Source organism: Artibeus jamaicensis, unplaced genomic scaffold (assembly GCF_021234435.1).
Source record: "Artibeus jamaicensis isolate MK-2021 breed Jamaican fruit bat unplaced genomic scaffold, CSHL_Jam_final contig_332, whole genome shotgun sequence".
Lineage (NCBI taxonomy): Eukaryota > Metazoa > Chordata > Mammalia > Chiroptera > Phyllostomidae > Artibeus > Artibeus jamaicensis.
The window spans coordinates 23,606,311-23,632,129 of NW_026521788.1; the positions used below are offsets into that span (position 1 = coordinate 23,606,311).

The window sequence follows — 25,819 nt, forward strand, 5'->3', positions numbered from 1 at the left end:
TTACTCCATGCAGCAAAACCATCATTTAGAATGGAAGGGCAGACAGATAAAGGGCTTCCTAGACAAAAGGTAGAGTTAAAGTAGTTCATCATCACCAAGCCATTATTACATAAAATGTTAAAGGGACTTATTTAAGAATAAGAAGATCAAAACTATGAACACTAAAATAACTACAAATTCACAACTATCAATAACTGAATCTTATAAAACAAACAAACAGCCCAAACAGGAACAGAATCATAGGTATGGAGAGCATTTGGAGGGTTATCAGCCGGGAGGGAGAAGGGGGATGATAGTGGAAAGGTGCGGGGATTAAGAACCATGATTGGTAAGTACAAAATAGACAGGGGGATGCCGAGAATAGTATAGGAAATGGAGAAGCCAAAGAACTTATATGCGTGACCCATGGAGAATAACTAAGGAGGTGATTGCTGGAGGGAGTGGGGGTAGAGGGGGCAAAGAGGAAAAAATTGGGACTCTAACAGCATAATCAATAAAATATATATATTTAAAAATTTGAAAAGTTCAAAAACTGTCTTGAGCAGTGGGAAAAAAGTCTTGATAGCCCTGGCTGGTATGACTCAGCAGATTGAGTGCCAGCCTGCAAACCAAAATGTTGTTAGTTCAATTCCCAATCAGAGCACTTTTCTGGGTTTGGGGGCATGAGAGAGGCAACTGTTTCATGTTCTTCTCTCACATCAATGTTTCTCTCTTTTCCTCCTCCATTCCTCTCTCTCTAAAAATAAACAAACAAACACACAAATAAATCCCACAAAGAGGAAGAACCATAATTGATGTTTCTCTCCTTCTCTCCTTCCCCTCTAAAGATAAATAAATAAAATCTTTTAAAAAAATCTTTTTTAAAGACTGTCTTCACAGGTGTACTGTATCAAATGGAGAATACCTTGACGGTGACTGAAGTTTAAACATGTAAGAATAAATACATAATTTTTTATAAATAAATGCTATTTTTTGGAGGTCCCCCTCGTACATAGTTTAACCCTTAGAACATAAACACCTGGTACAACTGAAAATAAGTGCTGGTGTTGTTAACGCAAGTACTTCGAAGGATGTACAGAGTCCCATTTCTCCCCAGGAAAAATGCTTTCTATTTTTTTCATGCATGGCAATTAGACTTTTGAGACCCAAAGTAAACAGGAAGAACAAATGCGTGATATTTTGAAGTTCTGCCAGTGTTTTTCTCCCATAATCTGTTTTATCAGCTTCTAATTCTCACAATTACCCCCTGCTTACAGATAAAAGTAACAGTAATAACACTATTTTGCATTTAATAATAAGCTCACCCACCTACTGCCCTCCCAGGGATGGTATGAGGATAAATGGAAGATCGTCTGACAAGCAGTGTGAGCTCCCTGGGAAGGCGCTCCCAGCACGAAGCCTTGCTGTGGTTAAATGCCACCTCTCACCTAAGGATCTAAAAGCATTTCAGAAAGCTCAGCTCATTAACCCTTCTAAAAATTGCTGTGATGTAAACAGCTGAGCATTATTATCCCTATTTAAAAGATAAGAAACAGAGACAGGCTAGGACCACTAACATTGTAATACAAGTTTAAGAGTTCCTAGGAGCAAGGCCAGGGACAGGCCAGGAGAAGGTTGTATCCACAAGGAACTGTGTATGTGCCTTACAATTCAAGTAGCAAATCTGTCCTAAAGAATGTCAAGTGGGGGAGCAGTTCCATCCTGTACGCATCAGATAGTGAGGGAGCATTCACTTGGTTTTGTGGCCAAGATGTGAACAGACAGGAAGGAAAATGGAGCTCCAACACACTCAAGAGTCAAAGAATCCTTCTATCTCCTTTTAAAATATTCACCTAGGCCGCACTACTATGAATTCTTTCTATCATTACAAAGAACACTCACTAAGCATCCACTAAGGTAAGCCATGTTCTTCTACACACAAACAAAACACACACAACTTCACCTGGAAAAGAAAGGTAGAGACTTCTTTTCTATTGAAGAGAGAGGTCAAAATGGTACTTAGGGCAAACTAGGCTTTAAAGCTTTCCTATCAATGATCACATGGCTACTCTTTCCACCGATTTCCCTGTTTTTAATCAGGGACCACAATTTATAAGGATGTTCTGTAGTTACAGAAAGATAAGTTATAAGATGTCATTTTGAGTTCTGATTATCATTGTCACGCACTGACTGTAACCATCAATGCATTGTCACAGGAACCAAGAAGCAGGGTTTCCTGGAAAGAAAAAGGTTAGTGCGACTCTGACAGCTTACGGTCTCTGCAGCCACGATCTGGTTTCCCAGCGCTGTAACGTCTTTGAAGAATGGGATAGGAACGTGCACTTCAGATAAATAAAGACCAGAACAGGAACATCTACTTCAGGACATACGAAGACCAGGGTTAAAAATATCTACTTCGGAATAAAAAACAATGTGGTTGGCAGGCACTTACTATCCCAACAGGCCCAACTTTGCCCAAGGTGTCACTTTTAATCTGAAACCTCACACTGCCACGATTAGTGGTGACAGAGCCAATAAATAGAGGATATAATGTTCTTCCAGAAGGCCTGAGACACCTCAGATCTAAGAAGCAAGGTTAAAGGCCACACTGTGGGAGGAGTAGTTCTTAACATCAATTGCCGCCATAAGGAAAAAAGCCAGAAAGCTGTAAATTGGTGGAAGAGCTGTGATTTTTCAACCCATCACCGTGTCACTCCTGCTTTGCACATTTCCAAAGAATACCAAAAAACCCGCATGTCATCAGAGCACCAGTCCCACCTCTACTGACTGAAATGGCATATGAAAGTCACCGACCTCCCTGCACAGAATGGGCTTGTGAAGTTGAACTTCCTCCCTTCATTCTGCTCTCCCAAACGCTGTCTGTCTTGGCTGCAGTGAGCATGGGGAGTGTTAAGGACCTGGTCTGACGTAAGGAGGAGCCAGGCAGAAGCCAGACAAACAGAGCCACGGGGTGAAGACTTTAAAACTTCCTTCAAATAATCAGTCAGGGTTGCACTTTTGGCCTGAGCCACACTGCTGATGTAAGGATTATCATGTTTAAGACTGCTGGTAAGGCCAAATGACCTATTAGAGAGTGAATTAAAACCGCCATATACAAACAGGATGCCAGGCAGTTCTGCTGAGCACTTTAATAACTCAAAATACCAAGGGATTTCCCCTCCCTGCAGAGCCTTTCAATTTTAAAAACTAGCAAGAAAAAAATGTGTGGTGGAGGTAGGAGGAGAGATGAGGTGATGCTGACACAGCTGAAGAACCTAGACCTAACTTCAGTGCACACAAGCACGCTCTGCCCAATTCCACAACAGCACGTACAATTAGCAGCAGAGATGGGCCACTGGGAGTTCAGTTTACTGCAAAATTTCTTCCAGAGAAAGCTTTGCCTCTCAAGCCAGAAATATTACCGCTTTACCAGGACAAAACTGCCTCCGGTGTCTGCTAGTTAGCAAAGATCCTTCAATGCCCTAAGCCTGGGACCCGCCAGCCCTAAAAGTAGGTGCCCTTTTGGAACAAATCCAGATAATGTTTCTGTGGATCAATTCTTTCCTTTAGAAAAATGCCTCTTAATGTCCATTCAAGGATGTTACCATTCCTATTTTTGGTTGGGTCATCTTCCCTTAGGTATTATTCACAACTGTTCCTCAAACAACTGCAACAGAAGGTAAGTGTTTGGTTTGTGTACTGTGGATTAGAGAAGAAGTGCAAGTCAGCAGAAAGCAAGCCCTGAAGGGGACCACTGGGACAGCAGCAGAGATGATTTCTCCTTGGCCTAAGGGTCACTAGGCAAGTGGCTTTAGGAATACTGGGCACAGAGGGGCTGACTACTGTTTCAAGCAACATATTCAGGGAAAAAAAAGTGAAAGAGGAGAAAACAAGGTCATCAGGCTTAACCCATCTCTACTCAAACTTCCCCAACAGGATAACAGCATCCAGACATTACAGAGTACATCAGGTGCCCCTCAGCAATGGCAAACAACAGCAAGACTATCTCCGCACGTAAAACAACTGTCCGAATAATACCTGAGTGTGTACTGGTTCCTTAGGAGATAAAAGAGGCCGCCACATGTTACCTTGGATTTTCAACTAAGTCATGTTATTAAACAAGACATGAAATACTTTATCCTCTGTCAGGACCATACAGAATGCCTTCAATAGAACCAATGGAACACTATATATTATAACACACACTATTTGTCTTCAATTTAGTTCAGATGGACTCCTTCCCCTCTGCAAAGGTGAGGGATAAGTCATTTAAGCAGAAAGCCTTGGAAGAGAGAGAGGGCTATCCCCACACGTACATCAGGAGCTACAAGACCTCTACAATATAAGGAACTGGTATCAGTGTTTTAACCTATAACTGAGAGAATAAACTTTGAATTTGAGTTCTGACATGGAGAAAAGGACATCATTTCTTAAGAAGTCATCACAGTTTCGTGGCGTGTAAGTTCCACTCTCGTTTCTCTTATCTCTTTCCATCAGTGCCCTCTAACATTCTGAACAACACGCAGACATTGGTGGCGCCAAGCCGCCCAACTAACATGATTTCATTTGGTCTGGTCTTTACACAACAAGCTGCTTCAAAGATGACAGTGCCTTGTTACCAGCTCTGGGTACACATTTATATTCTGTTGCTGGTTCATTTACACTATAGCTAAAAACACACAATGGAGTATATACATGCAATGGAATATTATTCAGTCTTTAAAAGGAAGGAAATCCTGACACATGCTACATGCTACAACACAGATGAACCTTGCAAACATGTAACTGAAATAAGCCAGAGACAAAAGAACACATATTGTATGATTCCACTCACCTGAGGTACCTATAGTACTCAAATTCTTAGAGACAGAAAGTAGAATGGTGGCTGTCCAGGACTGAGCAGAGGAGAGCAAACGAGGCATTGTTGTTTAAAGGGTATACAATTTCAACGTGGAGTGATGCAAAAGTTCTGGAGATGGCTAGTGGTGAGAGCTGCACACTGTGAATGCATTTAATGCCACTAAATTGTACATTTAATATAGTTAAAATGATAAATCTTATGTATATTTTACAACTTAAAAAAACACAATAAATGCAAAGTGAACCATAACCTGATTGACTTCATTTGTGAACCACACCCAAAATGGTATGACTGGACCCCCAGAAATTATATGACTGGACCCCCATCTCCTAAGAGATGAATATTTCCCACAATAAAAACAGACACCCTGTTGAAAGAGTTCATAGGAGTGATATAAAAGGGACAAAGACAAATAAACATTGTCTCCCTTTCCCAAATACACCAAGACTCTAACTTGGCATTTACCAAGTATTCAGTAAAATATTTATTTTTCATCCTGATAAGAAATAATTTTGAGAAAAGTAATCTCTTAATTTTTTTCCTACTCTCATTTTCTTTGCCAAACCACAGGCTGTTTCTTGTTACTGTGCAGGTTAGACCCTGCCAGTCCATCCCTCCCTGCCTGAGCCAACACAGCAGTTAGAAGTAGTCCAGCATGACTGCAAAGATAAACAACCAGCAACCACAAATTCAAAAGACAGCGAAGGGAGAAAAACACATAGTGTATGTGTCCGAACAGAGAGCAACATACCAGGAGAGGTGCACCTTTTAGAACAGATGTTGACTTCTGAGCAAAAATCAGCCAATTGCTCACTTTCCTGTTTAATTTTAACAATGGTTTCCATCTTACTGATAGACATATCTTTGGTTACCCTCACTAATGTTTTTAAGACTTCACTTTCCAGGCAAAGTGACACATAAACAAATTCTGAGGAACCATTTTTTTGTTTTCGTTTATATTTTTCCTCACCTGAGAACATGCATGCTGATTTTTAGAGAGTGGAAGGGAAAGACAGAAACATCAACTAGGCTGCCTCTTGTATGTGCCCCAACCAGGGATAGAACCCACACACAGGTCTGTGCCCTAACCTGGAATCAAACCTTCTGGTTTACAGGAAGATGTTCCAACCAACTGAGCCACACCTGCCAGGGCCTGAGGAAAAGTTTTGGTGCTATACCAAAAATGCTATACCATTTTCGGACTATAAGACGCACCCCCTCCTCCATTTGGGAGAAATAATGGTTGTTAATGCTGCTGTTGAGTTCTGTTTACATTTACATTGGTGAAATATTAATGTTATTAAATATTTTACCACATTTTTTGCTTCAAATTTTCCCCCTTTTGTCCTCTTCTAAAACCTAGGTGCATCTTATGATCTGAAAAATACGGTACTACTTCGATTTGCATCTTCCTCACACCCCTACTCTAACCTAATTGCCTAAAATATGAACGTACAAAACCAAACTGAAGCATTTCAAACTGCGCTTTTAAAAAATATTTCCAATGTGCTAAGAAACCTGTAAGAAGTCTTTCAGATCTTTTAATACATAGTATGTTTTTCCTATTAGCAAAATATGAAAAGCCCTTAATAATTTCCTTAAATATTTTCATGAATTTTGTTTTTTAATGATGAAGAATAGAGGTGGAGCCATATTTTATCACTAATACAGCAAAGTAACACTGGCCATAGTTTGGCAAGAGGTCTTATCAAAGGTTCCCTCCTAAACTCCACTTTTTTCTGATATCCATGCTAATTATAAAATTAGCACAATTTACTTTAAAGTTCAGTATTCCTGCCCTGGCTGGTGTGGCTCACTAGATTGAGTGCCAGACTGCAAAGCAAAGGGTCACCGGTTCAATTTCCAGTCAGGGCACATGTCTGGGTTGTGGGCCGGGTCCCCAGTGGGGGGCGCTTGAGAGGCAACTACACATGGATATTTCTTTCCCTCTCTTTCTCCCTCCTTTCCCCTCTCTCTCAAAATAAGTAAAATCTTTTTTAAAAAAGTTCAGTATTCCACCCTGGCTGGTGTGGCTCAGTGGATTGAGCGCAGGCCTGCGAACCAGAAGATCGCAGTTCAATTCCCAGTCAGGGCACATGCCTGGGTTGCAGGCCAGTTCCCAGCAGGGGACACATGAGAGGCAACCATACATTGATATTTCTCTCCCTCTCTCCTTCCCTTTCCCTCTAAATATAAATAAATAAAATCTTTAAAAAACATATTTTCTAGAAAAGATTCAAATAAAGAGAAATTCAGTAGGATTGAATGTTGTTAATTAAATAAATATGACATAATAGTATATCGTCAGGCTCTAGTAAATATGAGCATGATATCTAATCATAAAGCAGAAAGAAAATTAAACTAAACTCTAACCTTTAAGGCAGGGGTCAGGAAACTCTTCCACAAGGGAAAGTGGCCGTGTGACCTGCATCACAACCATTCAACTCCAGCGCTGGAGCGCAAAAGCAGTCATGCAGTGTGTGAACAAACAAGGACAGCTGTGTTCTGATAAAATTTTATTTATTGACCCTGACATTTAAGTTTCATATAATTTTTACATGTCATTAAATATTATTCACCTCTTTTTCCCAACCTTTCAAAAATATAAAAACTAGTGTGACTCAGTGGGTTGGAAACTGAAAAGTCACCAGTTCCATTCCTGGTCAGGACATGGAACCCCAGTTGAGGGTGCACAACAGGCAACCAATAGATGTTTCTCTCCCACATGGATGTTTCTGTCCCTCTTTCTCCCCTACTTCTCCTGTCTCTGAAAATAAATAAATAAAATCTTTGTAATATATATAAACCATTCACAATTTGAGGGCCACACACAAAACAGGTGACAGGACATATTTCCCCCTCAGACCAGTTTGCCACCCACGCACTAACGGGGGTGTCCAATCGGTGGCCTGCAGGCTGCATGCAGCCCAGCACAAAATCATAAATTTACTTAAAACCTTTTTTCTGCTCCTCAGTTTTTGTATTTAATGTGTGGCCCAGAGACACCAAAAGGTTGGACCACCCCCACAAGAGTTTACCTCAAGCATAGTGCAAAAAATACCCCTTTGACAAACAGAAAATCCTTTTCTTCTCTTCCAAAATCTGATTTCTATGGGAAACAGTTTTAGTCACCCAAAAACCTTCCTCAGTGCCTGCCCACGCAAGACATATTGCTAAGCACTGAGGGCACGGCACAGGTCGATGCAAAACCAAAGTTAAGAGGGGTAATATCTATATTGGACCTTAAAGAACGAGTAGCATTTGGAAAGAACAGGATCACAGTAAAAGAAAAACACAGATAAAAACTAAATCCTGCCCTGGCTGGTGTAGCTCAGTGGATAGAGCGCGGGCCTGCGAACCACAAGATCACAGTTCGATTCCCAGTCAGGGCACATGCCTGGGCTGGGTTGCAGGCCAGTTCCCAGCAGGGGACTCACGAGAGGCAACCAAGCATTGATATTTCTCTCCTTCTCTCCTTTCCTTCCTCCCTCTCTAAAGATAAAGAAATAAAATATTAAAAAAAAACCTAAATCCTAAGGAGTGGCCGCATAAGGCAGTGAATTTTTTAAAAGTAGACTCAGAGGCAGGAAATACTCCAGGAGAGACAACTGCCACGGAAGCCAAGAGAAGACATTTGATGGAGAAAAGGGCTTGATACTCTCAATGTGGTTACTAGGAAAAAGTAAAAGTAGGTCAAAGTACTGAACAAATAGAGGCTACCAGTGACTCTTTACATTGCTGTTTAAGTACAAAAACAGAGGTAAGAGATAGCTTTCAGGGAGTTTAATTGAATTTTTTTTACAGAGAGAGAGAGAGAGACCATTGATTTGCAGTGTCCCTTATTTATGCATTCATTGTTGCTTCCTGTATATGCCCTGACCAGAGTTCAAACACACAACGTTGGCATAACTTGGGACAACGTTCTAAACAACTGAGCTACATGGGCAGGGTGGTTTCAGGGAATTTAATATAGAAATAGTTTGAGAGGGATGATGGTAGGAAGAATGGCTTTACAGAAAAATGGACTCTCTTTAAACAAAAGAAAAAATACTCTAATGAAAGATGCATCTATTTCTTAGTAGCTTGTTCTAATATTAGACATTCTCATCAGGAAATTGTTCCACACACACACACACACACACACACACACATGCATTTTTTTACCCTTTGAAATCATATGGCCCAATTTTTGTAATAAGATCAACAGTTAAAACTTGCATCTATCCTAAACACTGGAACAAAACACAGCTAAGACGCCACACGGACTTCTCTGTAGAGTGACTTAAAAAATATACACACTGAACAAATGGCTTGTAACCTATTCCCCTCCTAAGTACATGCCTGTCTCTTTCCTTCTTTCTTTTTACATTTTTTAAATTTTGACAGTTTCAAATTTAGAGAAAAGTTACAATAACAAAAATAATTCCTAAATACCTTTTATCTTTTTAATATCCAACTTTAAGGAAAGCATTCCTTACTTTAATTTCCTTGGTTTTGTTCTTCATAACATGCATTCTGCCAACAAGTAGATCTGGTTAATGTCCATAAGTTGTAAGAAAGAAAAGGATAATATAAAACCTCTTAAGAGAAGTCCTGTTTGGAATTCATTTGGCTTCTAATCTACAGGTCGGTGTCTTTCTTCAGCTCTGCCCCATTACCTGTATTCTCTCCTGGAACTCCAACTGAATGCATTTTAGATCTTCTACCTCTATCCTTTATGTCTCTTATTCTCTCACGTGTAATTTTTATTTCTTCTGTGCATGCCACATTCTGAGTAACTTCATCTGACCCAACTTCCAGTTCACTATTCCATCTTCAGGTAATGTCTGATCTGCTGTCAAATCCATCCACTGAACTCTTAGTTTCATTCACAGCATTTTACAGTTCTAGAATTTCTATTTGGTTTTTCTCCAAAACTGCTACATCACTTCTCTTTTCTAATAGTTCCCAATTACCTGATAAAAATTTTAAGCTTGGCTTTTATTTCTTTGAACACAGTAGACATAGCTGTTTTTAGCCTAAGTCTGATAACTCTCATGTCTTTATGAGTTTTTGATGTTTCTCTGCTCATGGGGAGTGGTTTCCACATATGCCTGATTATCTTTGACTGTGTACTGGCCATTTGAGGGGCGATCCTTGGAGGGATATTTCCAGGCAGAGGGTGAAGAAACTTTCTACGAAAGAGCAGTTTTCTTTGCTACTGCCCAGCACCTGCTACAGCCAGACCAGAGATTGCTTCATTCAAGTTTAAGAACTTGAGGTCTATTTTCTACTTTTAGAACCCTCATAGTTAACTTTTACAGTGCCTGAGGATCATCTTTGTCATATTTTGCCTCATATTTTCTATTCTTTACCTTTTCCAGGGATTTCTTTAACTTTATCTTCCTTAATTGAATATATTTATTTGTCAGTGTATATACCATATAATTTCCACAGGCTCTCTTATTCTCTGACCTTTTTCATAACATCTTATTTTTATTTTCCAAGTGAAATTCTTCAGGAAGTTGTACATTTGCTCCCTTAACAAGCTGTATACATCACATGGTTGTCAATAATAATATGATTGTTTTCAATGCTATGGATAAACACTATTACAAAATATTAGCGTGGCCAAGTGACCTGAATTTAGTAAGTGTCAACCATATACAAGCATAAACGCCTAGAAAGGAAGTGACACTGCTTAGTAATTTTACTTACATAAAATTAAAATGTAAGGTTATAGTTACACCAAGTAGTAAGAATGACACCACAGCTATGGTGGTAAGGAGAGATAGCAGCTTTAGTGGACCGTCAGTGCTGCAATTATGCTGATATAACAGTGCAATGGAACATTCGGTGATAGATCCTCAAGGCAAGGCTTTCTGAAAATGTTAAGTTTTGGGGAAAAAAATTCTAAAGAAGAGCCATGTGACTAAAAAGTAATTTTCAGGAACAGTATATCACTGACTGTTTAATTGGATAGTAAAAAACACAATGCTTTGTTTTCTTCCTTAGAAATATACAGTACTTTCTATCTTACAAAGGAAGTCTTCCTTTGTAAACATTAGTATCTTTTCTTAAAAAATTACTACACAGTTCTCAATCTCACCTCTATTCCCTAAAACCAAAAAATACTCTTCAATACTATTCTAATACTTCAAAACAAAAGAATTATTCAAATCAAGCCTCTTCACTGAGATTGTTTAAGAACTTAATTGTGCCTTTGTTACCTCTGAACAAACAGATAAAGAGTGGGCCAAGGAGGAACATGACCTTGGTAGTAATTACACTGTTCCCTGTATTCATTATTTGTTTAGCAGTACATACATGTTTTATGTACTTTTATATATCACCAAAAAAGAATAAATAATATGTATTTTTAAACAGCTTCTTTTACAGAAATTTCTTTAAGTAAAGCAAACTAAAGATCTACTTTAAATTTACTCATTCCAGCTGTCCTTTTAAAGACCTTAAGGAGCAAAGATGGAACAAAAGCAAAAACAAAACAAAATTTGCCTTACTCTTATTTATATCTTTCAAGAAAAGTCTCAATGTGGCTAGATAGACTTAAAACATATTTCCAAGTAAAGCATTAAAATTAATATAGTTAAATACTGCAAATTTCCTCTTTTTCTAAATTTAAAGATTATTACACATTAAGTGGAGGAGGCGCAAATTCATTTCCTTTTTATTTGGCCTATATTCCCTAGGCCTTTTAATTGTCTAAAGAAACAGCATTTTGACGGTGTGCTTTGATTTTGGACCTGTAGTACTTCCGTGTTCCTTCCCAAATATATTAATATGCCTTTGTGGTTTGTACCAAACCACCCACCTCCTCTGGTGAGGAGGACATTGGGCTCTGATGTCTCTTCTCTACTCTGCAGTTAGAACCATGCTTTTGAACAGTTAATACTGTACCCTGTTCAATCTGCTGTGAGCACACTCCCAGAATACTGATTCTACTGCTTAAGACCATTTCTCAAGTTCCCCAAACAGACTGCCATTAAGGCCATTTTTCTCCCCAGAAGCTGGCAATAATGACCATTGTCCTTCTAGATAGCAAGGGAGTGGTTATTTCCTGGCAGTGTGTCTTTAGGTCAGCATAATTTTATCACCGTCTATGGATAAACAAATAGTATTTTAGTTTATATCTCTTAGATTAGAAATGGAAATGCTCTGAGGGGATACTATCCTTATTTTTTGGCTTAGGTCTTCTTCACTCAAACATCCTCCTTCAGAGTTATCTGTCAGTCTTCTGTTAAGAAGAAACCACCCTAACTAAATGTGATTCTTCCTTTTCTGGTTTGAAAAACACAGGAGAATTATTCTGTAGTGTTCAGTTCTTTTGAAGTTCTTTTAGGGTAGGAAAAGTCTTATTTTAACTAGAAATAACCAAATACTAGTTTATTACACCTGCAACAACTCTCACAAGCGCTGTACAAAAGAACAATGTGGCTTCCATTTCTAAGTCACTAGAGTTTTTTAGAATTTTTTCCTATTGAGGCACCCAAACACATAATATTATATTGAGCCAAAAGGACCAATTCTCTTCATGGAGGAGAATTTCAATTGGTTGTTATTCATTAAATTCCTACAGCAATGAGCAATGACTTGCTTTCTTGTTTTGTTTCTCTTTGAATGGAGATGAAGTTGACTCTTCTCCAAGGCTGCTTCCCATCACCAGCATCCCTGCCCTTGACCTATGTAGCTGTTAATATGCTGCACACATATGAACTCCAGTAGTTAACTGCAACTGAATTCAACCTCAACAATCAATGCAGTTAACCTTTCTGTTTATTCCAAGTGAGTTCCTAGTGAAATTGAGTTTTTCCCCTTTCTAAATATAGTAATTATATCTGGTACAAAAAATAAATATAATTCACTGGTTTTCAGAATTTTTTTCCCCAAGAGTTTCAGAAGCCATGGGTTCTCATATTCTATTTGACAAAGACATGTCCATTCATGATAATTCCAAAAGGTGGGCTGCTGTAACTACTTCACAAATATAGTAATTACCTCTTATGCATTTGGCAGGTAATTACTGGAGGCCATGTGTCACCTTTATTTCAAAGAGAAATTAATTCCTTTGATTAAACACAGCTGAAAAGTTATCTTCATATTTTCTGGAGTAAAACACTGGAAACTATACCAAAAGATGCTTTGTTATGATGATGCGTATCCCAAGGTACTCCTCCATACTCATACCGTAACTGCCTAGTAACCACTGCACCCCTTCAAAGACAGGAAGCTCCTGGAAGGTGGGGATTATATCATAATGACTATTTTATCTGCAGGGCACATGGTTTGGCAGGTGGTACACAGTGAATATTTCTGTTTGTGTTAGCATTAAAATCATTTCAAAAGTCCAATTCTTAATTAGCTACAATTTTAGACAAACTGGCATACCAAGTGCCCCAACATTTAAAGAACAAGCTTTTATCACACATTATCACAGTTCAAGTAGATATGCCCAATATCAAATACCTGATAATCTCTACCTAAACACTGAGTATCTTTATGGAAGGCAGAAGAAACAATTTCAATTTGTGAGTTTTAAATTTTTGTTGTGATTCAGACCCTACTACTAACTAGTGATAAACTTTGACAAATCACTTTAACTATGTTGGATCTTGTGTCCTTAGAGATTAAAGTGTGGAACTGGATTAAATAAATGATCTCCAAGTACCAGAGAAGGGCTCAACTCTAACAGTCTGATTAGGTGTGGACCAATAAGGGTAGTAATACTGCTGTAGATGCAGGTATAGCAGGAACTTGTCAGCACTAGAGGGAGCTACACTCATGCCATCACTGGGGTGATAGGAGATTTCAAGGCAAAGCGTCTTTAAATGGAAAACTGACATAACCAAATGAGAGAAATTAAGTATCAAGTGAGAGATCCATAATATTCACACAGCCACCTCATACACAGGCTGTCTGCTGGCACCTCCCTCTTACAGATACCAAAGTACCTCCCATCAACACATCTCCTGGGCTTTATTTCTAATTCCAAAAGAATCAAGATGATTTGAATCATTCCTACAGATTTCTTTCCCCATTAATTTTCCTTCTTATTCAAGTAACAGCAACAAAAAAGCAAAATAATTAACTATACTATTGGAAAAGCCCCAAGGAAATGAGACAGAGGAAGGAACACATTCATATCACATACATTCAAAAAGAAGAGAGATAAAGGAAAAGAAGGACTCAGTATAGCCCTAATGGTAGGAGCTGCAGTGTCTGCCTAAGTGAATGCTGTCACTGCCCTGTTGGGCTTTGCAGCTGCCAAAGAGCGATGTCATTAAGTAGAGGCAATAGGGTCACATTAGGCATTGAGCAAGAAAACTGTTAAGGGACAAGATAAGGAAACAGAGCATGAGGTAGGGAAGGAAGAAGAAAAGCATTTCCAAAGCTAAAGCTAATTTTGAAGTTATTATATGCATTCACATTCTGTCTCTCCCTCCCCAGCCTCTTTCCCTCCTTCTCCCATTCCCTCTCCCAGCTCTAAAAAACACCCATGGCCTTGTAGATGTGCGACCTAAAGCCATTACAGAACAAGTAAAATGCAGAATCATACCTCTCCATTGGTATCAACTTATGTTTCTCTCTGCCCAGAAACACAAGGGCATGTTAACCTGATAGAGAGGGCATAAATTGTGGATATTACAGAATGTGGTCTGTGTGAGAAAGATAAATGCAATCCTGAAGAACCCCTTTTATTTAAATTTCATGGATTAATTTAACATGGAGAAAGCAAAGCCTCAACAGTCAGAACTGGATTGTGTACTTTTTAGGACATGAGCTATTTCTGAGTAAAAATAGATTATGAAGCAACTTTAGAGAATCATTTTGTGAGAGAAGAGAAAACCTACTAGAACAAGACAAACAATTCTTTTTTCACTCAAAAAAAAAAAAAGCAAACTCAGACCTCCAGAGGTAAAATATAGAGTCAAATGCACCAGGTTAAAATAAACTTTTCCTATGGACCCAAATAGCTGGATTCTTATTTCTTATATCATCATCAATTTCAAATACTTTAGAGGTATCACAGCCTTAACAGACTCAAAATTTTTTTTCCTTTTTCTTTTAGGACATTAAAAAAATTTTAATGGCCCTTTCGGTCAATGAGCCTCATGGGAAGGATGAGAAAAATATACTGTTAAAAGGAGAACGACTTGTTGTCCTTGCTTACTTAGGACACATGCCAATGCATTTCCAATTCACTCTGTTTCATACTGACCTTTAAAATGTTTCTGCCATCAAATGATTCTCTTTCCTTGAAGATATATTTGCCATCTGCTGTGTAGAGATTGTACCTGCCTTCAGCTGTAAATATTGCAAAGAAAATGTCAGAAGAGAAGCGTGGACTATTTATCTGTTTGTTTTCTCTTGGATTGCTTTTTTTATTTTTTTGCAGATTTTATTTACTTATTTTTAGACAGAGGTGAAGAGAGAGAGAAAGAAAAACATCAGTGTGTGGTTGCCTCTAGTGCACCCTCTACTGGAGACTTGGCCTGCAAGCCAAGCTTGTGCCCTGACTGGGAATCAAACCGGCGACCCTTTGGTTTGCAGGCCACTGCTCAACCCACTAAGCCACACTAGCCAGGGCTCTCCTGAATTTCTATAGGTACAACTAGCAAAATCTCCAAGTGCTATCTGCAAAGCAACATAATAGGGAGTGAAAACATCAGGGTATGAGTCAAGAGAACCAGTGTCTTGTCTCAGCTCTGTCATCAACTCACTCACTATACATTTATTCATTCGATATTGTCCAAGGTCTCACTGTACATTAACTATGTAACTTAGCTATATTTTTAGTCAAATTATGTCTCTGCTATGCACCTCAGTTACAAAGTTACAGGTTATGACTAGGTGATTCCCAAAGGTTTCTTGCAATCTAAAAACCTAAGGTTTTATAGAGCTGCATGTATTTTGAAATATGTAAAAATACACAAAAGTTCACACATGCACTTGTGGAAAAATGCTGGCAACAATGCTTTGGGTTGTTTTAAGGACTATCCCTACATTAGAAGGCCCCTTTAGTTGCAATCAAAGGCATCCTAACAGACATTCTACACAGAAATGTAGCAAGTCTGTGTACGACCTTTGCCTCATCAAAGCTGCACTCTTAACTCCTTGAGTTAATTTAGCTTGCTTATCCCTAAAGATGTCCTTAAAATACAGCAATTAAAGAATATCAAAGGAATGGGATCACAGGAAAGAAGGCAAACAAACTTATTATATGTCCCTTTCATGTAAAAATTCAACACAGAGAAGAATACAGGGTATAGAAAATTCAAAGCCTCCTCAATAATTTTAACTCTCAGGATATTTTCCAAAATATCAACACTTTCTTGCCCACCAATACTCTCAAAAATATTTCTATTTCCACTTTTAAGTATGGTCTTTTACTGTATATAGGTATAGAGACTACCAACTCAGAACTGACAAAATATATTGAGTGCTAACTCCATTTTCCTAATGAGAAGTATTCTCTTAATCAAAGGTCCCAATTCCTTTCGTATCTTACAACTTACAAAAGGTCCCCTGTTAAGAGGAGATGTGGAATTTTAAAGTAAATCATACCAAATAAATATCAATTAAAAGGTGGTCATTTTTATCTGAAGATTGAAATGTTTAATGACAGTCTCAAAATCTGTAAGTGGCATTAGTCATTAGGGAAATGATAACCAAAACCACAAGGAGATAGCACTTCACACCACAGAATGGAATAATCAAAAAAGACAATAGCCAGTATTGGCAAAGATGTAGAGAAATTAAAATCCTCATACACTGCTAGTGGGAAGGTAAAAAGGTACAGCCACTTTGGAAAACAGTCTAGCAGGTTCTTTAAAAAGTTAAATGTAGAGTTATCGTCTGACCCAACAATTTCACTCTTAAGTATAGACCCCAAAGGAAATGAAAACATGTGCCCACGAGGTTACAAAACCTCATGTGTAAACATTCACAGCAGCATTACTCTCAACAGCCAAAAATGGGAAACAACACAAATGCTCATCAACTGACGGTTGGATAAGTAAAATGCGGTGTATCCACAGTGGAATATTATTCAGCAATAAAAAAGAATGAAGTGTGATACATGTTATAACATAAATGAACCTTTCAAACATTATGCTAAGTAAAAGATCACATGTTACATGACTGTATTTATATGAAATATCCAGAAAAGGCAAATTCATACAACAGAACATAGACTGGGGGAGCCTGGGACTGGAGAGTTGCAGGGGAATGGGAGTCACTGCCGAAAGGTATGGGGTTTCTTTCTGGGGTGATGAAAATGTTCTAATGTTGATTGTGGTAATGTTTGCATAACTCTGAGCACACAAAAATATCACTGAATTATATTATTGAAGTGGGAAAATTATATATTATATAAATTCTATCTCAAGCTGTTGTATTTAAAATATCCATAAATAGGTAATGATCACTAAACTGTGAACACAGAACCTTTTTCTTATATGAAGCTCTAATACTAACCGAATATAAATCTGGATCCACACAATTTAGAAGACACAGATTCCTCTATAATTCAACTCTTTTATGTTAAGAGATTAGTTAAAATGGGGGAATGGGATGCCCTGGCTGGTGTAGCTCAGTGGACTGAGTACCAGCCTACAAACCAAAAGATTCTTGGTTCAATTCTCAGGACACATTCTTGGGCTGCAGACCAGATGTCCATTTAGGGGTGTGAGAGAGGCAACTGATCGATGTTTCTCTCCCTCTCTTCCTCCCTCCCTTCACCACTTTTTAAAATTAAACAAATAAAATCTTTTAAAAAGTTTTTTTTTAATGGGGGGTGGTCTAGTTGGCTGAACTCTGAACTAAGATTTAAGGACTAGGTCAGATGTGGAATATACTATCAGTAGTATTAAATGTCTAATAAAATACTGTCTGCACCTGCACTGTCTAAAATACTGACTACAACCACAAGCGATTATTTAAATTTATTTATTTTAGTATTAACAATTTATTATCATAGTATTCACTAACTTTAGACGGGCTGGATAGAAATGTTCTCTAAAGTGTTAAGTGAAAGAATGTAATGATTTCAGTTTAATTCCCTGTTGCACTGAAGTCATTCTAGAAAGAGAAAATAACCATCGGCATATATCATATTAAAGGTCTGAATCTCAAAAGCAACTCTAATCTTCAGCTGGAACAACAAAGTATCTAAAAAATACATCTTGAGTCTACTGAAATATCATCATTCTGAACCAGTCTGCCTTTATAAACTTAAATAAAATTAAATTAAAAGTTCACTTTCTGCCCTGGCAGGGTGGCTCAGTTCATTGGGCACCATTCATACTCTAAAAGGCTGCAGGTCTGACCTCCAGTCAGGGTACGTACTAGGGTTGTGGGTTCAATCCCTGGGTTGGAGCATGGAGGGAGACACCTGATCGATGTTTCTCTCCACCTACCCCCACTTCCTTTCTCTCTAAAATTAATAAACATATCCTCAGGTGAAGATTTTTTTTCAAAGTTCACTTCCTCAGTTTCACTAGCCACCTTCAAGTGCTAAATAACCATATGTGGATAGTGGCTATCATATGGGACATAATAGATACAGAATATTTCTATCATCACAGAAAGTTCTATTGGATGATACTACATAAAATATGTCTTCTAAACTAATAAATTTGTTTATTAGTTTAGTTTGTTTATCTTCTATAAACTAATATATCTTTTAAACTCTAATATATAGTTTGTTTATCTTCTAAACTAATATATCTTCTAAACCCTAAAATTCTGCCTTTACTTAACAATGTTAAAATGTGTACCACCAGCCCTGGATGATGTGGCTCAGTGGATTGAGTGCCAGCCTGGGAACCAAAGGGTTGCCAGTTCAATTCCCAGTCAGGGCACATGCCTGGCTTGTGGGCCAGGTCCCCAGTTGGGATGCATGACAGGCAACCACACATTGATGTTTCTCTCCCTCTCTTTCCCCCTCCCTTCCCCTCTCTAAAAATAGATACAAATCTTTTTTAAAAATGTACACTTCAGGGATCTATTTTCTAAAATTAAAATTGACTTTCCAGAACAAATACCATAAATTCCTTTAAATGGTCCCAATGTGTAAACTATATTATAATAAATAAATATTAAATATTCCAGAAAAATTTTCCAGAATATTCTTCTAGAATACTACTATCCAAATGAAAGAAATGTAATCTACCAGAACAATAACAAGAATAGAGCTTTAGATTCTATAAACTACCCAAACAAAACTGAGCCATGTGAACCTTTCTGATCTCTGCTCCCAAAGGTAAAATAGTAATTTATTCAGAAAAGTCTTTAAAAAAATATAATCTAGTATCTGAAAACATTAACAGTGCAACTAAAAACTGGATAGCTACACATCTCTTAGTCCTATAATGGCTTTAACCGAATGGGGTTAATATTAAATGACTTCCAGTTAGGATCTTTGGTGTATATCTGAGAGAAATAAAAGAATGTACTTTGACAAAAAGCACATAAAAACTGTCCTAAACTATAAACCTAAAAATAGTTTATGGGTTTGAGTCCTGATGGAATCCTCTCCAAACCCATATTTTCTAAAACCAAGGTCAGGGGCCCAACAAAGGAAAAAAAACATAAATATGGGGCTTGTTCTTCCTGGCTTGCTGTCTTCCAGACATGGCAGCCATCTGCCTCCCCACCTGGCTGGCTCTGGAGCCCTGAAACCAAGCCCATGTACAACAGAGAGAACATCAAGATCTGAAAAGCCACCCAGAAGAAAGGCACTGCCTCCTAGAACTGGCCTAGTGTTTACCCTATTGCAGCAGCATTTAAACTCTCTGCAATACTGTCCTGGCCAGCATGGATCAGTTGGTTGATTGTCATCCTACAAAGTGCAAAGATGCTGGTTCCAAACCGGTCGGGGCACATGTCTGGGTCGCAGGCTGGTCCCCTACTGGGGTGTGTGCAAGAAACAATCTTTCTCTCCTCTTTCCCCCTCCCTTCCCCTCTCTCTAAAAATAAATAAAATCTTTTAAAAAAAACCTTCTGCAATACCTCTTCCTGTTCAAAGGGGTTATCCCACAGAAAGGGGGTGCCCATAGCAAAGGAGAGAAATCTTGAACTTTTAAAGAGCCCCAATTTTCTGCATTTGGATTCTATAGCAATCAAAAGCTCTGTGAAGTTCTTACAGATTTCTGCACTGAGTGGCCAGCAGAACTAGATAGTAATTAGAAATGCCAAAACCATTTTCCAATTGAAATTGACACAGCTGATCATGTTTCATCAGGAAATTTCACCTATTTGAAATTTCAAAGCACAGCAGTAACCTTAAGGGTTAAACTTTCCAGTTTGAATTTAGATGATCATGCGAAGAAACTTATTAAACTTGTAGGGGAGCAATACTGCAACACCACAGATGCTGTTACCATCAAAACAGGTGCCCTTTAATGAGACAGAATTAAGATTATGTAATGTATCTGCTACCAGTTTTATACCATGAGTCTTGGAAAACTGAGGAATGTGAGAAAAATAATAGTGAAGCAGACATGTTAGAGTATATATAGAAAAATAGCTCCTCAAAAAAAAAAAAATCCCAGAAACACTTCTCCAAATTAAAGCCACAGAGAAAAACCTCAGAGTAAAGAAGAGCTCCTTGGTAACAAAGAAGTTAAAGATTAAAAAAAGTGTTGTGTCTCAAGAATGAGGGGGACAATAAAAACACCCTTTCTCAGTACAAAGAATCAGTGACGAGACTATTAAATTCAATATGAATTACGTAGAAAAATATGCTTAATTAATTTTATTGATTCATATGTAATTGTTAATGTTTAAAAAAACATTATTTTACTTCATAGTTAAAATGATTCCTTTAATACCAATGCACAATGGCAATGGTAACTGACAAATTTTCTTATTTTTATTCTGGGGCCAGTGATTTTCAACAAGTGTGCTGCAAGAATTTTTACTACATACAATACCTGACTATTTAGTCAGAGGCATTGACCTCTTTTCTCTTAAGACTGTCAAATTTAAAAAAATGACAACAGCCAACACAACAACAGCTGTCCAGTGTGAGTGAATCAAAATTATACTTATTTTTTGCCAGATCAGCAAAAATACAATATATTTTTGGCATGCCACAGAATTTTACTAACTAGTTTATGTGTGCTGTGAGATGAACAAGGTTGAGAACTGCTGCTCTGGGGCAATTAGACTAATTAGAGCTCTATGATTTCTTCTGGTCCTAAAATGTTCTGATTTTATTACTACCATAACAACTTTAAATTTTAAATATACATAAATATATATATAATACATATAGTTACTTCTGTCCACTGATACATTTTTCCCTACACATAAGCACTTATTTGATGCTTTTAAATTCTAATTTTGGTTATTTGGGAAGCCAGGCCCAGAGCCCAGTCCCCTGGCTGCGGTTCAGTGTTTTGTCTTCATAACTGCTACCTGCTCAACGCGTTTTCGCAGATGGCAATTCCGATTAGAAACAGGTCTTTGGGAGTGTTTTCTAAGCTAAAAAGTTGGTTCCATCCGTCTATTTTGGGGTCCCTTTATATTGATTTAATTCTGTTCACTTTCTATTTTCTGGGGCTCATTTCTCCAAATGAAGCTTGCAGAGAAGTGGAAATGGAGATTAACTGTTATTCATTTCTCGATTCCCCAGTTAGTGCTTTTACAGCTCAGGAAAGAGATGAGGTATAAATAAGGACCTTGAGTTTAAATGTAGCAAATGACAAAATGAGAACTGTCCTAAGAAACATACCATTCACTTGAGCTGTCAACTCAGTATTTTTAAGTATATCTGTAAGTCATTCTTACTACTTCTAAAGTTGTCCACAAGTGATTAATTTAAAACCAAAATAAAGGAATTACTGAAGCAAAAAAAACCAAACTAAATATGAAATTTTGGTGCCGGTAAATTTTAAATAATAGGTCTTTGAAAGAGAAGCTGCAAATAACTTGAATCTGTGGCTCTTGATCAAACAGATGCTGAATGTGTAGAGAAGCCTTCACTTGGGGAGTGGGGATAGAAAGAAAAGATCCTTTTTGAAATGCAGATCATCCTATTTAAAATGTAGGTATTTAAATTTTTTTAACTCTATTATTATTGCTGACACTATTACAAATGTCCCCATTCCACCCCTACCCTGCTTTGTCCACCTCCATCCAGCCCATCACCACACTGTAGTCTGTGTCCACGGGTTATGCTTACATGTTCCTTTGGCTAATCCCTTCACCTTCTTCCATCCAGGCCCCCACTCCCCTCTGACAGCTGTTGGTCTACTCCATGTATCCATGCCTCTAAAATAAGGCATTTTTATATAAAGGCTCAGATTCCATAAGGGAAAAAAAACATTACTCTAATACGAGGTTTCTCAACCTTGGTGCTATTGACCTTTTGGACTGAATAATTCTTTGCTGTGAGGGTTTACACTGTGTGCTGTAGAGAGTTAAGCAGTGTCCCTGGCCTCTGCCCACTAGAAACCTGCCTCTAGCCCCTGTGACAACCGACAATGTCCCCGACACTCCCAAATATCTTCTGGGGGGGCAAAACTGCCCCTAGTTGAGAACCACTGGTCTAACATTTTCTTTTACTAGCTAATCTTCCTTCTTTTTACTTTTCAAAATAAGCCAACAAGTATTGCATAGGACATACTTATACTAAAATCATTAATTATTGTTTACCCCAAATTTGCCTGGGCACCCTGTATTTTTATTTGCTAAATCTCGCAACCTCATGTGTGACAGCAATAAAAGATTTGGTATGCAGTCTACGGCCATACCACCCTGAATGCACCCGATCTCGTCTGATCTCGGACGCTAAGCAGGGTCAGGCCTGGTTAGTACTTAGATGGGAGACCACCTGGGAATATTGAGTGCTATAGGCTTAAAAAAAAAAGATTTGGTATGCACCAATCTTATACTAGATATGTCCCTGCACACTTCCACTATGCTCATTAAAACAAGCTAACAGCGAACCACATGATCGTGGTTCGATTCCCAGTCAGGGCACATGCCTGGGTTGCAAGCCACTTCCTAGCAGGGGACTCACAAGAGGCAACCATACATTGATATTTCTCTCCTTCTCTCCTTCCCTTCCTCTCTAGAGATAAATAAATAAAATCTTTAAAAATAATAATAAAATAAAATAAAACAAGCTAACAGATCAAAAAAAGAAGATATAGCAGAAAGCCTTTGACAGCCCATTCTATTCAAACTCCCAGGATGGGATCATTTGGCCTTACTAATCGCAAACTGTGCTACATCTCTCTGGAGGACTTACCATTGGGGTCTTTCCTGAATAGAGTATTCATCACGGTAGCATGGAGTTTCACACTATTCCACTCTTTTACTATTAATCCGGATGCCTGAAAACGTTCCAGCACTCGATCAACTAATTCCTGCAGCCTGGAAAATTTTAAGAAAGAAATACAGAAATTTTAGTAAACTCTTGAACCCCTGATTACTAATTCAACATTTATGAAGCATCTGCTCTGGGCCAATCACTGTACAAGGCCCTGCATAAGAGGAAGAATAAAAGACTGCAGTCCTGTCCATCATGCAGCTGTGGCCTTGTGAAGGAGACCAACATAGACACAAATAACTGTGAAACATGATGGTGAATGTTAAGGGAGTGTCAACTGAACAGGGGGAGGGACAGGTTTCCACAGGAGGTTTAAACATGGTCTTGAAGAAACACGGGAGTTTATCATTTTGAGAAGACAGCTCAGAAAGCCAGGCTCAACAGAGTTGCCTGAAAGGAAGTGCTTAATTAGTTCATCCAGTCACAGAATCCAAAACCAGCGTGGTTAATGTGTTTCTGCCAGGATCAAGGGAGGTCTGGTGCAACTTGAAGACCTTTGCTCACTGGGAAGGAGTGTGCACGTGAAGATTCCAGTAGCTCTGGACACTGTATCAGTGTTTCAGTAAGGTGAACACACAGTACCAATAGAGAGAGCTACATATAAGAAAATCTACAGACTGCATGACTGATTCCCCTTATGGACTCACTTCAGGTGGTGGTAAGTTCTGCAGTGGATGAGCTCTATCTCAATGATAGCCCCTCATTCTGTATGTTATCTCCACCACAAGTGATTCTTGCACTGGAAGTTTTCGTTCTGTTCAGGTGTTTGCTAAAAAGCTTAGAGAATTCCTTTTATATTTCTTGTAAGGCCAGTTTAGTAACGATACGTTTCTTCAGCTTTTTTTTTTTTTTGGTCTGGAAAACTTTTTTCTCTTCTTCAGCTCTGAAGAACTACTTTGCCAGTAGTGCCAACAGGAGGAGTCACTATCCCAGCAAGTCTGTGGCCAAGTGGATGTTGGTTCTAGGCCTCAGGAAGCAGCCATGTTCTGTGACCACCCACTCATCTGATGATAAAATTTAGCCTGTGGCTTTTATATATTGTGCCAAAACGTCACCCTGACCCTAAAATAGCTCTCACTGAATGTTGGCACTGACTGAGAGGTCACATCAAATGACAGACCAGTGCACCTGGGGACAAGCAAAGGGAGGAACCTGCACCTTTCAACCTTTGTCTTGGCCTTTTTTGAGATTTGTGCTGCATGCTAATTGACTTCCCTGGCTCAAAATTATCTTTTAGTAAGTCACTAAATGTGCTAAGGAATAATAGATTTCACAGTTTCTAGATTTTACATTTTTAGATGTACTAGTAAGTACCCTCGGTATCAAACACCACCACTTTTCTTGGATTCCAGTAGCACTGAGGTATCTTCAGGGTTCACAAAATCTCCCATTGTTTCCTGGGAAACAGGAAACAGGGCTGGGTGGGTTTGTTTCATGTGAGATGTGGGCCCGTCCACCTTGTGTGGCCCACTGGCGGGAGCTTACCTCAAGCAGTTGTTCTTGCTATAGCAGCTGAGTTGCTCAAGCCCTCCCTCCAAGTGAACAACAGCCTCTGGGACCCCTGTCCTCCGTTATCACTCACTCCCTTAGATGTGGGCAAAATCACTCTTTTCTGCTTGCGCTGTATCCACGGCAGCGAGAGGGATATTCTTCCCTGGATATTGACTCAGGAGCCCAGAACTATTCCTTTCCCCTTCATAGTTTTCAGGTTCCAAAGTTCCAAATTAATCTTAAAATTCTAATTTATCTTAATTATTTTTATCAACTGCTGTCTGCTATCCAAAGAATATTTATAAATAAGTAAACCACAATTAATCATAATAAAATAAAAACCCATGTCCCCTCCACCAAACTTCAGAAATAGAGCACAGGATTAGGACTAAGGGACAAAGGGGGGTGTCTAAAAAGTAACCAAGATAAATCATGGCTTAATGGCATGATTTTACTTTAAATTTTTAAAAATATTTTATTTATTTATTTTCAGAGAGAGGGGAAGGGAAGGAGAGAGGGAGAGAAACATCAATGTATGGTTGCCTCTCCTGTGTCCTCCACTGGGAACTGGCCTGCAACCCAGGCATGTGCCCTGACTTGGGAATGGAACCGTGGTTCTTTGCTTCACAGGCCCACACTCAATCCACTGAGCTACACCAGCCAGGGCCAAAATTTTGTTTTAAAAAATCAAAATTAAATGCAAAAAATATATACATTGAACACAATATCAAAATTCTGAAGGAAGATGGGATCAGAAATAACACTAAGCTCCTTTGCCTTAGACTGCAGCGCAGCTTGGCATGGGGTAGAACATTATAATACAGCAGTTCCTTGGGATGCTCTCTGCTCTAGAGATCCCAGTAGCAACCTGCTGTCTGTCCCGGCATCTGCTGGGGCAGCCTCATGACCCCAGCACTCTTTAATACACATTTTCTCATCAGGACCTCTCCACTTAGCAACTTGACACCTCTGTGCCTCCTGTTCCCTGGGCCACAGTAGCCATCTCCTCCCTCCCTCCACCTATGCAAATTGTACCATCCTTCCAAGCCCCAATTCAAATCCTACTTTCCCATTTAGCCTGTATAACTACCCTAACAGCTCTACTCTCCCCGTATCTGTGAGCAGTGATTTTGTCCTTCTCTGTAATGCTG

General features: G+C 38.7%; 1 protein-coding gene and 2 pseudogenes across 4 annotated transcripts in view; 2 read left to right on the forward strand and 1 right to left on the reverse strand.

Moving 5' to 3' along the window:
- Nucleotides 1–25,819, reverse strand: part of ASCC1 (activating signal cointegrator 1 complex subunit 1) — a 114,793-nt gene that overhangs the window by 13,438 nt on the left and 75,536 nt on the right. For all 4 annotated transcript variants that reach the window (XM_053663949.1, XM_037130555.2, XM_037130556.2 and 1 more), the window contains 2 exons: nucleotides 23,097–23,221; nucleotides 15,057–15,142 (listed from right to left, as the gene is read on the reverse strand). In XM_053663949.1, the coding sequence (XP_053519924.1) occupies nucleotides 15,057–15,142; nucleotides 23,097–23,221 (211 nt within the window). The remainder of the gene's footprint in view (nucleotides 1–15,056; nucleotides 15,143–23,096; nucleotides 23,222–25,819) is intronic.
- Nucleotides 17,066–20,565, forward strand: LOC128627197 (28S ribosomal protein S35, mitochondrial-like; annotated as a pseudogene).
- On the forward strand, nucleotides 22,583–22,701 carry LOC119038206 (uncharacterized; annotated as a pseudogene).